A 17,114-nucleotide genomic window follows, 5' to 3' on the forward strand; every position below is an offset into this window, starting at 1 on the left:
ACATACAAGTTATATCAGATGAAAGAGGAGACTTTAAGCTTTACAATGATAGGTCATTGTCTATTTGTCATTTAGTTAGTTTTTATTTTTGTTGTTTTCTGAGAAGCACTGTATATCTAAGAAATCCCTGTAATACATGCGAACTTCAATAAAACAAAATTCTCTGTTTGTTTTGGCAGGTTTCTGATGCAAATGTTTTTTCGGAGGTATTGCTGACCTGTCTCCAGCATCCTTCCTTAGAAACTCTGAATGTGAATGATACCAGAATCAGTGAAACTGGCAATCAAGACATCGGTAGGTTAAACCATTAGCATTATGAATCAGGAGAGCTTTCTATGAATGTGAATGATACCAGAGTCAATGTGACTGGCAATCAAGACATTGGTAGGTTAGCATTATTAATCAGGGAGCTTTCTATGGATGTGAATGATACCAGAGTCAATGTGACTGGCAATCAAGACATAAGTAGGTTAGCATTATGAATCGGGAGAGCTTTCTATGAATGTGAATGATACCAGAGTCAATGTGACTGGCATTCAAGACATTGGTAGATTAGCATTATGAATCAGGAGAGCTTTCTATGAATGTGAATGATACCAGAGTCAATGTGACTGGCAATCAAGACATTGGTAGATTACCATTATTAATCAGGAGAGCTTTCTATGAATGTGAATGATACCAGAGTCAATGTGACTGGCATTCAAGACATTGGTAGATTAGCATTATTAATCAGGAGAGCTTTCTATGAATGTGAATGATACCAGAGTCAATGTAACTGGCAATCAAGACATTGGTAGGTTAGCATTATGAATCAGGAGAGCTTTCTATGAATGTGAATGATACCAAAGTCAATGTGACTGGCAATCAAGACATTGGTAGGTTAGCATTATGAATCAGAAGAGCTTTTCATGAATGTGAATGATACCAGAGTCAATGTGACTGGCATTCAAGACATTGGTAGATTAGCATTATGAATCAGGAGAGCTTTCTATGAATGTGAATGATACCAGAGTCAATGTGACTGGCAATCAAGACATTGGTAGGTTAGCATAATGAATCAGGAGAGCTTTCTATGAATGTGAATGATACCAGAGTCAATGTGACTGGCAATCAAGACATTGGTAGGTTAGCATTATGAATCAGGAGAGCTTTCTATGAATGTGAATGATACCAGAGTCAATGTGACTGGCAATCAAGACATTGGTAGGATAGCATTATTAATCAGGACATTAGCTTTTCACGAATGTGAATGATACCAGAATTAATGTGACTGGCAATCAAGACATTGGTAGATTAGCATTATTAATCAGGGGAGCTTTCTATGAATGTGAATGATACCAGAGTCAATGTGACTGGCAATCAAGACATAAGTAGGTTAGCATTATGAATCGGGAGAGCTTTCTATGAATGTGAATGATACCAGAGTCAATGTGACTAGCAATCAAGACATTGGTAGATTACCATTATTAATCAGGACTTGAGCTTTTCATGAATGTGAATGTTACCAGAGTCAATGTGACTGGCAATCAAGACATTGGTAGATTAGCATAATGAATCAGATGAGCTTTCTATGAATGTGAATGATACCAGAGTCAATGTGACTAGCAATCAAGACATTGGTAGATTAGCATTATGAATCGGGAGAGCTTTCTATGAATGTGAATGATACCAGAGTCAATGTGACTGGCATTCAAGACATTGGTAGATTAGCATTATGAATCAGGAGAGCTTTCTATGAATGTGAATGATACCAGAGTCAATGTGACTGGCAATCAAGACATTGGTAGATTAGCATAATGAATCAGGAGAGCTTTCTATGAATGTGAATGATACCAGAGTCAATGTGACTAGCAATCAAGACATTGGTAGATTACCATTATTAATCAGGACTTGAGCTTTTCATGAATGTGAATGTTACCAGAGTCAATGTGACTGGCAATCAAGACATTGGTAGATTAGCATAATGAATCAGATGAGCTTTCTATGAATGTGAATGATACCAGAGTCAATGTGACTAGCAATCAAGACATTGGTAGATTACCATTATTAATCAGGACTTGAGCTTTTCATGAATGTGAATGATACCAGAGTCAATGTGACTGGCAATCAAGACATTGGTAGATTAGCATTATTAATCAGGGGAGCTTCTTTTGAATGTGAATGATACCAGAGTCAATGTGACTGGCAATCAGGACATTGGTAGGTTAGCATTATTAATCAGGGAGCTTTCTATGAATGTGAATCGATGTGACTGGCAATCAAGACATAAGTAGGTTAGCATTATGAATCAGGAGAGCTTTCTATGAATGTGAATGATACCAGAGTCAATGTGACTGGCATTCAAGACATTGGTAGGTTAGCATTATGAATCGGGAGAGCTTTCTATGAATGTGAATGATACCAGAGTCAATGTGACTGGCATTCAAGACATTGGTAGATTAGCATTATGAATCAGGAGAGCTTTCTATGAATGTGAATGATACCAGAGTCAATGTGACTGGCAATCAAGACATTGGTAGATTATTAGCATTATGAATCAGGAGAGCTTTCTATGAATGTGAATGATACCAGAGTCAATGTGACTGGCATTCAAGACATTGGTAGGTTAGCATTATGAATCGGGAGAGCTTTCTATGAATGTGAATGATACCAGAGTCAATGTGACTGGCATTCAAGACATTGGTAGATTAGCATTATGAATCAGGAGAGCTTTCTATGAATGTGAATGATACCAGAGTCAATGTGACTGGCAATCAAGACATTGGTAGATTAGCATTATGAATCAGGAGAGCTTTCTATGAATGTGAATGATACCAGAGTCAATGTGACTGGCAATCAAGACATTGGTAGATTACCATTATTAATCAGGACTTGAGCTTTTCATGAATGTGAATGATACCAGAGTCAATGTGACTGGCAATCAAGACATTGGTAGGTTAGCATTATGAATCAGGAGAGCTTTCTATGAATGTGAATGATACCAGAGTCAATGTGACTGGCATTCAAGACATTGGTAGATTAGCATTATGAATCGGGAGAGCTTTCTATGAATGTGAATGATACCAGAGTCAATGTGACTGGCATTCAAGACATTGGTAGATTAGCATTATGAATCAGGAGAGCTTTCTATGAATGTGAATGATACCAGAGTCAATGTGACTGGCAATCAAGACATTGGTAGATTACCATTATTAATCAGGACTTGAGCTTTTCATGAATGTGAATGATACCAGAGTCAATGTGACTGGCAATCAAGACATTGGTAGGTTAGCATTATGAATCAGGAGAGCTTTCTATGAATGTGAATGATACCAGAGTCAATGTGACTGGCAATCAAGACATTGGTAGGTTAGCATTATGAATCAGGAGAGCTTTCTATGAATGTGAATGATAACAGAGTCAATGTGACTGGCAATCAAGACATTGGTAGGTTAGCATTATGAATCAGGAGAGCTTTCTATGAATGTGAATGATACCAGAGTCAATGTGACTGGCATTCAAGACATTGGTAGATTAGCATTATGAATCAGGACTCTAGCTTTTCATGAATGTGAATGATACCAGAGTCAATGTGACTGGCAATCAAGACATAAGTAGGTTAGCATTATTAATCAGGACTCTAGCTTTTCATGAATGTGAATGATACCAGAGTCAATGTGACTGGCAATCAAGACATTGGCAGGTTAGCATTATTAATCAGGAGAGCTTTCTATGAATGTGAATGATACCAAAGTCAATGTGACTGGCAATCAAGACATTGGTAGGTTAGCATAATGAATCAGGAAAGCTTTCTATGAATGTGAATGATACCAGAGTCAATGTGACTGGCAATCAAGACATTGGTAGGTTAGCATTATGAATCTGGAGAGCTTTTTATGAAGCAACCTGTCAGTGATTTTCAGCGACATATTTACTCTTAGCCCTTCAGAGTTTCTGTTTCTTGCATAGTTGTTTTGGAAAAAACTGCTTCTTTCATGAAACACTCACTTGGGGACTGTAACACAAGGCTTGGCAATCATTGTACAATTTTTTGTATGATTGATTACATTGACTGCAATGTATAATATATCATGAAAATCACACGTATGATTAATCACCAACTTTTGTGTTATGGGACCCAGGTTATCCCAGTATTCAAGCTTATGAGAATAAACATTTTTATAGTAAATGAGTTAAGAAATCATTGAATCTCTAAGAGACTCAGCTTACAGCGATGATACTGCAAAAAAAAAAAAAAAAAAACAATTAATCTTCAAAATACAGTACTTAGCCAATATAATGTATAACTTGTAGGTTTCATGTGAATTTCTTTGTTGAACTGGTAATAGTATGACTCTGTTAAACGTCAATATTTTCGTCAATAAATTTTTCTGAGTACAATTTTGTATAATTTGTATGTAAAAGAGTTATGTAAATTAATTTGATTCGTTATTGATTTGTTTATGTTATGAAATAAAGTTTTTTTTTATTCTCTGGAATAAAAAGGAAAGAAAGAAAAAAAAATGAATCTGTTAAACTATTCTTCATCAGTATGCTTGAAGAGATTAGTTGTTCTACTCAAGCTTTCAGAACCAAATCTGGCCCATTTAAAGGATTTCAGGCTTTTCACCAACTTCTTGGCAAACATGCTTCCTCAGTGTATCGTATTAACACAAGCAAAAATTAAAAATTAAGAACCTAGTATAACTATAAGACATTATTAGTCTTTAATAGGTCAGATTTCTTGTCACAATATCCTGTATTCTCGTATTCATTTAATCAGCAAGGCCTTTCATCTCCTGTATTCTCTCACTCATAAACACATAGATTCAGCATCCATAAGTGAAAAAAGGAAAAGCAGCCTGAAAATGTTGAATTTGGCGAACTGCTCCATAACTGATGACATCATGAAAGTACTGGCCAATCAGCTTCCTGCATGCTTACCACATGTCACAGAATTGAGTTTATCAGGAAACTCTGAGATGATGACAGTCTCGCTTCAGTATGTTGCTCAGCTGACTGCATTGACAGAGGGTTCAGGTAGGTAACCAACATATTTCTACAAGATTTTACTGAAAATACTTTGTACTTTATACTTTGCACTAAAAGCAACATAATGGTTCATAGCAAATTATTTTACCCTTGTTTGAATAAATCAAACAAACAGATGAATTAATTCCATACCATCTTATATACATGTAGCTAAATATATGTAGAGGGAATAATTGTTGACATACTGTATGTTTTCATATTAGGAGGTCAAGTAAAGGGTATTACTCAAAACAATGTGAATAAAATAGATCACAGTGGATGAGCCTCTAGTCAAGAACTTGCGACTTATTCAATTAACTATTCTATTCCATCTGATTACTGGTTAGATCTCCACAGAGCCTGCATCTATTAAGTCAAAGTTATTGGCAAAGTGAAAAGAGAGCATATTGGTCATTACACAAAATATGGAAACATTAAGATAGAACGACAATTGGATTTTTTAAAATATCATACCATAATATGAATATCTGAAATTAGAATTAAACTAAGTTTTGGCTTGACGCAGTCCTCACTATAACCCTGTAACATAAAGCCGAACAAGTGATTATAGAACTGAAATAGAATTGATAATATGATCACTGCACAATCAAGCATTAAAATCAGTTGTACATAATTGCTAAGCTTTGCTTTCATAGGGTCCTAATTGTATTAGCCAGAGCGTTGGGAATTACACCAATTGGTTTTAGACCAAATGGTTGAAATCTTCTGCTTTGGCCTAGAGAAATTATTCTTGATAAGTAATTATTAATATTTAATCTGTGCTAATAGTGTATTCTCCAGGATACCAATACCATTAGCCTATTTGAAGGAATTACGGTCTGAAAAGGATATTTGTCAGTGCCACCTAACTTATACTGATTGATTGATCGTAGAAATTTGTATTTTCTTTGTTAATTTGGATTTTGCACGATCTTCTTTATTGTTTAACTTAGAATACAAAACTGATTTGAAGTATTTTGCACTTTGCAATTGGCACTCCAATATGCTACACTAGTCTTGAATGAATTTTCTCACAATATCAATTCTCCAGCATAAGTGTAGTATTCAGACCACTATATAACATATTCTAATGTGTCAGGTTTTCTGTTTGCAAACTTGAATTTAACAGAGTTAAATTAATTAAACTAATTTGTTCAAATATGTCCTCTGTCTTAACTTCAGAATCCTCCATATCATCAGGTTTGACTCATCTTCACCTTGATCAGCAGTCTTTGGAAGATCTTCCTGATCATCTTCTCAACAATCCATCCTTCCCTAGCCTTACCATGCTGAGTATATGTAAGGCCAAGATATCACCAGCTAGTCTGGGTAGACTATCTCATCTACTACAGGGACCAGGTGGTCTCACAGAGCTCTGTTTGAGCGGACTCAAACTGTCAGAGACAGAAGCATTGGAACAGCTCTTTGAGCCAGGTGAGGGGATTGATAGTATGACACATGCCTTGATTCGTGCATTTCATAGTACATGCGCCACCAAGTCATTATCATTAGAGTCCTACGTGTACTTTTTTTTGTCTCGCCCACCGGAGGTGAAGGCGAGACTTGGGGATCCAAATGTCGTCCGTCGTCCGTCCGTCACAAACCTAATGACACAACTCCGCAACCATAAGTCACTTTTCAACCAAACTTGGATGGTAGATGGACTTGGGGGACCTGCATGTTATGCTGCAGTCGGATGTCACATGGTAAGGTCAAAGGTCATTTTCAGGACAACGTTAAAGTTTACATGCAAGACTCTTATGACACCTAACTCTGCAACCGTAAGTCACTTTTCAACCAAACTTGGGTTGTAGGTGTACTTAGGAGACCTGCATGTTATTGTGTTTGGAGGTCACACGGTATGGTCAAAGTTCATTTTGAGGTCGACATTAAAGTTTATGGGCAAGACTCTTATGACAAGTGTTATTCCATCCCAGTCATTTCACAATGAAGTTTTGATACAATTCTGTTGCGTGCCCTCGCAAAGTGCAGGGAAGAATAAGGATTAATCAGTAGAACTACAAGTGAGGTCAAAGGAAAATTGTATTTTTAAATGAGGTTTGTATTTACTTTGAAAGAGATATAGTGATTAATGCATAGTGTTGAGTATACTGTTGTTGACCAGTATTTCAGGAACAACACAAAGGAGTGACGTCACAATAAGGGCACAACTTACATAATGAAATGCATAAATTTTGAAAGGAATATGATATTGAAAAATGTGTACTGTTCATGGGAAACATAGATATGTTGGCATTGCACATCATATGAGTAAATCCCATTTAGAACAAAGTAACCTCATTTTCTGGTATGGCTCCATTACTTCTCATGCATAACACTAAAAATCATACAAAATATATCATTTTGTTGCATTGTTATCTTTCTCATTGCTAATCATTTTGAAAGGAAAATAATCACTTAATGTGACAGGGAACAAATGAATCACTGTTTTCTCTTGAAAATTAGCAAATATCTCAATTCTATTGGAATTCTGGATCAAGCTCCATTTATATTTTATACATAAACATTAAAAAGGGAAATGTAGCAATGAAAGAAAAATTACATTTTTCCAATTAATAGAATTAAAACTGATCATTGAAGATTTCACATTCCCCTTAATAACCAAGAAGATGTTAGTTCATTTGTTTTTAAAGTCAAGTTGACATAATTACATTCACAAAGATTGCACTGAAAAGTAATGTTCAATTGTCTGCTTTGTTGTGGTTACAGCTGTCAATCTGAGCTTGAAGAGTCTTTCCTTAGCTGGTTGTGCCCTCAAAGACTCTGACCTTCAACCGCTGACCTCTGCACTTTCTGCTGGATGGTGTGTGACCTCATTGACCTTAGCCAGCAACAGATTGACGGGGTCAGGGGTCAATCCCCTGCTGGAGGCCTTGACCAGTTCCGAAGAACCATGCATTGAATCTCTGAATCTCAACTCAAATCAGGTAATTAAAAAAAAACAAATTGAAGGGTTTCCTCTGCTGTTTTCCATCATATCATCCTTCTGCAATAATGAAACAAAGGGAAGAAAACAGAGTTGATATCCAGTTCATATACAGCATAATAAATATTTGTTGTTGTAATTTATTTTGTCAAAATGAGGGAAATATTATCGTAACTCTCAATTCCAGCATTCTAAATCAGCATCTTTTGAAGTAAATAATGTGAAACCAAATAAAAATCAACTATGTAGGAAGCTGGTTATTTTGAGAGTTTACTATACTATTGAGTGAGAATGTACAAGGATTCATTGTACAGAAGTCTTTTTGATGTGGTTGTATACATGATGTATTTGGGAATTCTAAGGGTTGAATGTCGATCGATTTTATTAAATTCTATAAGAATTGCATGCTTACAGGCTTTCAATTTGAAAAAAAATCTATATTTTTTTCTTACTTACATTTACATCATCCAGCTATCAGATGACTGTCAAGATGTGCTGACTAGTCTCCTTACCAAGGCCAAGAAGCTGCATACATTATCTTTCAATAGAAATAGCCTGGGTTGTCAGACTTTATCAGCAATAATGAATGCATTACACCTGGCAGAGAGTCTAAAGCTGCTTGATCTGAGAAATCCTTTAGATGAAGAAGATATGGAAGAACTCATGAAGAATTTATCAGAGGAACTAGGTAAGAATATATCCATTGACTGGTGGGGTATATCAAAGATATGATATAACATATTCTGTTCCAGTGGTAAAGTCAAATTAACAATATTTGACAAGAAAACATGATTTCTTTCTTTAATCATCTTGTGGTAACATATAGTTTTATAAGATTCTGTTCATGCTATACAGGGGGGGGGGGGGGATACTACTTTCCCTATAAGTGAAGATTGGGAGAAAGAAAAGTTTTACAAGTTTTAACTAGTTATAGACAAAGCTTATATCTTGGTCTTCTTGGACAAAACTACAATTTAATTTTGTTTTTCTCTTTTGATTTCTCTGTTTTCTCTCTTAAGTTACTTACTTGCAATTGTCTAAATATTGGCACCTGTTATGCATACTTTTAGCTCTTGACTGATTACATCGCTGGTTCTCCTACAACTCCTACTTGCAGGACAATTTATAAAATACTAATAATGATAATAAAATGAACAATCCAAATGTCCCTGTATCTGTCATGTGTAGATGCTCATGACGCAGTATTGAAAGGAAATAGAAACATTGTGAAAAGGGAAGAGAGCTACTTTTACTGGAAAGCTTTCTGAATAACCAGATTTTTTGTAAGATTTTGAAGATGCTAAGAGAGGAAATTTTACAGAAATCTTGTGGAAATGATAAAAAATTATGGAGGGTCAATTGTCATAAGCATATCAGTGATTTTAATTTTCTGAATGTATCAGCAATTACAAAAGAATATTTGTGGAATTGGAAGATGAATATCAAAATATGTAACTAATGTGACCGAAACTCAAAGCAAATTTGACTGAATAAAATTCAATTTCTTATCCTTTCTTATCCAAGGATACACCATACATGAAGACGAATATGGTGGTATCGAGGCTGGACGTGGCCATCTTCCATCCAGATCATCTGACTTGTCCATCTTGTTGACTGGTCTTGGAGCTGACCTTGGACCTGTTGGTAGGTCACTGGACAGTGCAATGGTCAAGACTGACCATGGATTAAAGCATCCTCTTCCGCTTAGTCTTCAACATGCCTTACATCTTGGGGCTTGGATGACTGCACAAGATCCCATGAGTAAGTGATAAATTTTCTTCGACAGTCCAGCTCAAATTCCCTGATAAAGCAGGCAATTTCTGATTAGATTTTTGTCTAGTATTGTAGTTCAGAGATCATGAGTTTTAAAGTTATCGATCACACTTGAATTATTCAGATTTAATATTATTTACTTCAATTCAGCCCCACAATGCAAAAGGGATGTGTACCTGTCCATTGATCATAATTTCTTCTCTGGTGATCCAATTCATTAGGACAAAACTTTGTTCAAAAATAATAAAATAGCAAAATGTACTTCATAGAGGTACATAGAGAAGATTTTGATTCTTAGACCAATATCCATCAAGATAATTTTTTTTAAAGAGTTGATGGTACTTGATTCAATGTACACAAATTTCTCTAACAGATTCAAAGAATAAGAAGATGGAAAGGAATTTAAGTTTCTCAATTATAAAATTGCATACCTATGCATGATCTGTTGAAACTCAACAAAGTCTGAAAAATAGAATCGGTTTTAAGGAAATTCTTTTACATCATTGATTGAATTTTGTACTTTGGCAGGAAATATAAGAGTTTCAATTCAAGATCAGCCAATTTAACCAAAAAAAAACATGGAATTTGAGCTTGACTTTCACGTATTCATTTATACATTGCTTGAATTTGCAAAAATGCTCCGCTGGCCTGTTATAAGGTAGATTTATCTAATGATTCTAGATTGTTTTGATTTTGAAATAAAAAGAGAAGAACTTTACAAAGTCTCTCATCGAGATTATTGCCATACTTTATTTATTCAGAAACATTTAGATGCTTGCAGATATAATTTGCTATGTAGTCTCCTATTCTGAATGTTGCTTTGATGCTAAATAGTATTTTCATTTTATTTGAAAAAGAACAATGTCTGCAATGTGGAAATTCAATAACTGTACCATTTCATGCATTTCTTATTTCATGCCCTGAAGTCGCGCATTTATTGTGATGTCATTCTACATTAACTCTGAGATATTGGTCAAACAAAGTGTAATAAACACCATGAAATAATCCCTGTGTTTCTCAGTCAAAATAATTACAAACCTCATTTATACATAAACTACACTTCCCTGGAATGACAATTGTAGTTCTACCAATTGTTTCCTGCACTTAGGATTCATTATTCAGTTGAATATCTCTTTGTTTTTGTCTCACCTGCATAGCAGAGTGAGACTATATGCGCCGCTTCTCCGACAGCGGCAGCATCAACACCAAATCTTAATCCAAGGTTAAGTTTTTAAAATGATAGCATAACTTAAAAAGTATATGGACCTAGTTCATGAAACTTAGCCATAAGATTAATCAAGTATTACTAAACATCCTGCCTGAGTTTCGGGTCACATGACCAAGGTCAAAGGTCATTTAGGGTCAATGAACTTAGACCATGTTGGGGAATCAACATCAAAATCTTAACCTAAGGTTAAGTTTTTGAAATGTCATCATAACTTAGAAAATATATGGACCTAGTTCATGAAACTTGGATATAAGGTCAATCAAGTATTACTGATCATCCTGCTCGAGTTTCACGTCACATGATCAAGGTCAAAGGTCATTTAAGGTCAATTAACTTTGGCCAAGTTGGGGGTATTTGTTGAATTACCATCATAACTTTGAAAGTTTATTGGTCTAGTTCATAAAAATTGGACATAAGAGTAATCAAGTATCACTGAACATCCTGTGCGAATTTCAGGTCACATGACCAAGGTCAAGGTCAATAAACTTTGGCCATGTGGGGGAGTATCTGTTGAATTACTATCATAACTTTAAAAGTTTATGGATCTGATTCATGAAACTTGGACAAAGAGTAATCAAGTATCTTTGAACATTTCGTCCGAGTTTCAGATCACATGACCAAAGTCAAAAGTCATTTAAGGTCATTGAACTTTGGCCATTTTAGAGGTAATTATTAGATTGTTGTCATAACTTTCAAAGTTTATAGATATAGTGTAATGTGGATATAGGGGTAATCAAGTTTTACTGACAAGTTTTAGGTCACATGATCAAGGTCAAATGTCAATGAACGTAGTATTGTATCATTATATGAATGGTGTTTTTTTTAAATAATTATTTGATAGTAGTTTTCAAAGTCAGCACTGCTACTATATTGAATCTCGTGATGCAGGTGAGACCGCCAGAGGCATTCCACTTGTTTACTTTAGCCACTACTCTTTCCTCATATAGAATTGTCATCGAATCTAAATCATTGCGTCCAATTATACGTTGGGCTACTCCCCTCGTTCTGTCTAGCTTTTTTTTATATCTGCCTGCGTTGCATTACCAAAATAGCAGATGATGTTGTATGTAGCAACACTTTCAATTAGTGATCTGTAAAAGAGAATTAGTATAGTTTTATCTACATGCATTTTTCTCATCATTCTCAGGAAATACATTCTCTGATTGCACTTTTTCCTAAAAAAAGTGACATTTGGTGACCGGTCGAGAAACTAACATACAGTTGTTCCCAGATATTTATAAGTTTGCACTCTTTCAATTTCTGACCCTTGAATAATAATCTGCTGTCTTGCTTGTGGATTTCTCCGGAAATCTATGACCATTTCCTTTGTCTTTGAGACATTCAATTTGAGGTAGTGGCGTTCACACCACTCTACAAACCAATTTACGCAACTGACATACTCATTTTCTTTTCTGATATCTGATATATAGCCCTAAATTACCCTATCATCGGCATACTTTGTGATGTGGCAATTTGGCAATACACTCTTACAATTACTTGTGTAGATAGAAAATAACACTGGGGAAAGAACACAGCCTTGGGGCGCTCCAATACTAATAGATCTGACATGAGAGTTTACGTTTCCCATGTGAACATATTGTTGTCTTTCGTTTAAAAAATCTTGAATCCATAAAATAAGGGTAGGATGTGCTTTCATCTCTACAAGCTTGTTAGCAAATATATGCGGTACAATTGTATTGAAAGCACTTGAAAAATCAACGAATAAGCATCTAACAGAATTACCTGCGTAATCCAAGTGATTATATACATTATGTAGAAATGTCAAAATTGCATCGTCTACTCCTCTACCTTCTCTATAAGCAAATTCAAATATTCAAATATGATTCAGTACAGGCTGGTTTCCTGTAAACACTGATGGATTATAATTGGATCATTGTTTACACAGACCATCGTGTCCCAGAAGTTGAATGACCTCTGAACTTCTTCGTCAAGAGTGAAGTTTTGGTCAATGTTGTTGATATAATCGGTGGATTGTTGATATGGTCACAACGATTACTAATGTGTCGTCCACGTATCTCTACCAAATCTGACGGGGTGTGTTGCTTCCATGAACCTGTTATAGTTTATAGGTATAAAGAACTTAGTGAATGTAGTTGTTTCTTGAAAATTCCCCGAGATTGTCAGAAATTCCCAATCTTCCCACAAATTCCTGTTTATTCCCATGGAAAGTTTCCACCACAAAAATTCACGGGAATTTTGCAACACTTATACAGGCAAGTTGCTGGGTCCTCCTTTTGTTACCTCTCTGCCACATTGTTGATGTTACCACGTTCAACTGCTCGGCCTACCTCTCCCATCTGAGCTTATCCCTCCATGCCCCTGGAACAAGGTTGTAGACTTCATCTTCTGCATACATCTGGCCAAAATCCAAATTGGCATTCCCCATTATCGTAAGGTTGTGAAGGAAATACAAGCAGTGGCTATAGTCCTCATAATCTTTGGAGTTTGAAGTGTTCTTTCACTCAATCATTGACAGTTCTTGTCAACTCATCTCCTTTTGTGAGAGATGGTAATTGAAGATCTGCTGATGTGTGACATTGGCATGCCTGTAAGGTCTTGTCATTGTGGTTCTCATAAGAAAGATGTCATCCTGAAGTATGACAAATGGAAAACATTTAAAAGTGTCCTGCCGTCGTTCAGGATTGGTGATAGATCTGGGAACCCAATGCTATCGTCTTTAATGCTGTCATCCCATTCGCAGTTGTTATAGATCTGCGCATCGGATTGTTGGTCGGATTGGTCCAATCCTCTGATATCGAACCAAATGAACTTGTACTTACTGTTCACCAGTGCCATGAGGACAATGTTAGTGAAACCTTTATAATTGTGATAGAGGCTTTTGGAGTGATCTAGTTTCTTGATGGCCATGTGCTTGCCATCTAATGCTCCCAAAGCATGGGGTATATTCCACCTTTGTTTCGAGCCATCCTACTGGGGTTAGGGGGGCAGGGTAGTACTTCTTCCTTGTATTCAGCTGCAGTGGCCCTGCAGACCTCGGGTACGAAAGGGCATATTGATTCAGATGATGTCCAGAAGTCAAATGACAATGAAGTGTAGGTATCAGCAGTTGGCATGTACCTTAACCTCATGGCCAGCTTCAGGCATGCAGTGATAGTTCTTCCGAACTATGTAAACTGCTTCTGCATTCAATGATGTACTCAATGACACGGTCAGTTGAATATTGCTGGGGTAATTCTCAGGTACCTTTTGAACGACTGTATGTCTTCAGCTTGGAGTTCTTGCATGTGTCCAAACTGAAGCCTCCTTTCTGTTGTCACCATGACCATGGCTTCACAAACCCTGCTGTAACGTCTTCTTTTTTCCTTTTGAGAGCCAGGGCTAGTCCTAGTTGAAGTTCAGCAAGATGAACGGGTGTGATTGCCATGACGCAAATAGGTACATGTACACATAACGCTATCTGTGTTTTAATGCCAGCACAGAGCATTCTTTTTTACACAACATTTAGCTTTTTTTAAATTGTGCTTTTATTTTCTTTCTCTCTTCATTTGATTCAAATCCAAGTTGAATACTTAATCAAGGGGTTTTTAGCTGTATACAAAGGGGTTAGGGGAATACAAGAACTTTTTAGTCAGGGTTTCATTGATAGCTCTATCTGTTATATTCAATATAAGAAAGTCCAAACAGAATTTATAGTTTATAATACTGTTACCTGTATCAAGAAACTTTTCTTTGCACAAGAAGCTCTTCTGTCTGCACAAGAAAGGTATTGTGAAGAGCATAAACAGTCTTGAAATCCAAAACTGTGAAATTTTGGATTGGCAGTGCATTTTAAACATCATTTCACAATCACTTTGAGAGGATTTCTTTCATTTTTCAAATTCAATACTGAATAGTAAGAATTAAATTTTGTCTTGAATTAACATTTTCTCTCTGCAGCAGGCACAGACTGCTATCCAAGAGAGCAAAGTCCTTAAATCAAGGGTTTATCTGGAAGTCCTCAGAAGTCACCTAACATGAAGCAAGCAATATGGACAAGGTTAGGAAGAAGTCATTGTCATGCTGGAGGGATTCCATGACATTTGCTCCAGCAACAATTGCTCTTGTTTTAAATTCTACACACTAAACAAATGATCACCTTCAACCCTGGGTTTAACGCTATACCCTACCCTAAACCTAACATAGGACCCTATTGCAAACCTAACCCTAACCCTACATCTTACATAAAACGAAGTCCGGAGCAACTGTTGCAGGAGCAAATGTCTTGTCACCACTGGAAGATGGACTCGACAAACTCGGTCAAAGGTCAAGAAAATTATCAGAAATATGCTGTGAGATCCAGTGGTAAGTTGTGCAATATTTATTATTTTTATCTCTATAGGGCATTGTAGCAGTGCATTTAAAAATACTTATTTTTTATAAATGTTTTTTTGGTGCAATATCAGGGCATATTTAACAATGGCCAAAATCTGATCAATTCCCCATAGAGGCAACCTGCTGTGCAATGTCGGGCCTCAGGTCACTTTGATAAAAGTATTCAATTTGTATCAAACATTGTAGGAAAGCGACGTTTCGTACAACGTTTGATACATCGTGAGACAACTGGTTATTTCTTCTACTCAATCCTTCACCACGATGAACCTCTTCCACATCATCTCTCAGAAGTATTCAATTTCTTTGTGTGAGATGATTTAATATTTGATATCAATAATTATATTCTGTCATGAAAGTTCACCTGAAACTTCTACTGACGATAGTAAAAGAATAGCATGTTTTCAAGTCATGGTCAAATGTTATATTAGGTCAATGAACTTTGGATTTTATTATCAAATAAAATAATTTCATTTTGAAAAATTGTTCATTTTGATTACTTTTCATGAAGCTTCTACATGTATAAAGTGTCTCATTTTCAAACATAATTCTGAACCTAATCTTATCCTCATATTATTATAAACTTACAAGCTTTGCTTTTTGATAAGTCCCTCATTTTCATTTTCACATGCTAACTGTAATCTATAATTTGTCTAATTATCAAAATGTGTTTGGAACAAAAAGACTTATATATACTTTGACTATTTCCTACGAATTTGTTAATTAATTATTGAAGTAATCTTATGACACTTATTCTGTTATGTACATTCATACATATGTATATATGTTTGTTATGTTTATTATAAATCAGAAAATGGAAGTGAAATAAACTAAACTGAAACTCAACTGAAATAAACCAAATCCAGTCACTGCCTTCAATCTTATGTCTTCCATGAAAGTTAGATGGGAGTGGTCTGTCACCGTAGTAACTGTTTGGTCAGCCATTGATAGGAGCTATGCATTGTATCGGGATTCAGTACAGTGAAGTTTGCTTTTGCAATCACCTTTTTTTTAATATAAACTTGATTACTTTTTCATCTTACAAGGACTGGAATAATTAAGTTGTTACTTTTCTTTGGTTCACAGCTTTACCTCATGGCTGAGAGGAGGCTTACACAGCTGATGGATGACAGTGCTATGTAAAGTGAGTATAGGGAAATAAAGATAGTTGCAGTTCATTGAAAAAAAATCTTGATTATGGAATGCCAATAATGCAATATTGAGTGATTTCAAGTTTAGTGTTGTTTGCAAGCACGATTGCGATCACCTTCCATAACACCTAATGGGACTTCATAACAAGAATGATCCAAATCACTTTGTTAGCTCAACATAAAGTGAGATTGGTTCTTGAACCAGCTTCACTTAAACATAAATGCCCAGTTCTAGTGACAACATGTAAATGAGTCAAAAAAGAATCCAATAAAATGACCACCCAAGTGTTTGTATGTATTTGACAGTGAACAAATATGTACCAGATGATTCTAGTAGAAAATGTGTAATTGGTGAGAAATGGACAGAATAAACAAGGCATTCCAGGCAGGCATTGGGTCCATTTTTTTCCAAGCAATGATGATGCACTGTACCACATGTGCTTATCTGTGTTTATGATCTTGAGTGTAATCATTTTCAGCCAATATTTCATGATTTTACAGATTTAGATTGATGTACCGATAAATGAACCATGACTAGGTAGTGTGATTTCAGTTATGACACAGTGTACTTCTTCATCAAAGAGGCTCTTTTCAGAAGAAAACATTTTGGAGAAATTATTTTTCAATGCTGGAAATATATGTGTGTAAACATCAT

The 17,114-nt window shown here is 35.7% G+C and overlaps 1 protein-coding gene across 1 annotated transcript in view; it reads left to right on the forward strand.

The window, feature by feature from the left end:
* Positions 1-17,114, forward strand: part of LOC129257075 (ribonuclease inhibitor-like) — a 28,700-nt gene that overhangs the window by 9,033 nt on the left and 2,553 nt on the right. Inside the window, 8 exon segments of the mRNA XM_064101512.1 lie at positions 180-294; positions 4,807-5,019; positions 6,193-6,444; positions 7,741-7,958; positions 8,429-8,645; positions 9,482-9,718; positions 14,877-15,281; positions 16,395-16,452. Of these exon segments, the coding sequence (XP_063957582.1) occupies positions 180-294; positions 4,807-5,019; positions 6,193-6,444; positions 7,741-7,958; positions 8,429-8,645; positions 9,482-9,718; positions 14,877-14,914 (1,290 nt within the window). The 3' untranslated portion in view covers positions 14,915-15,281; positions 16,395-16,452.

The sequence above is a fragment of the Lytechinus pictus genome, chromosome 7 (assembly GCF_037042905.1).
Source record: "Lytechinus pictus isolate F3 Inbred chromosome 7, Lp3.0, whole genome shotgun sequence".
NCBI lineage: Eukaryota > Metazoa > Echinodermata > Echinoidea > Temnopleuroida > Toxopneustidae > Lytechinus > Lytechinus pictus.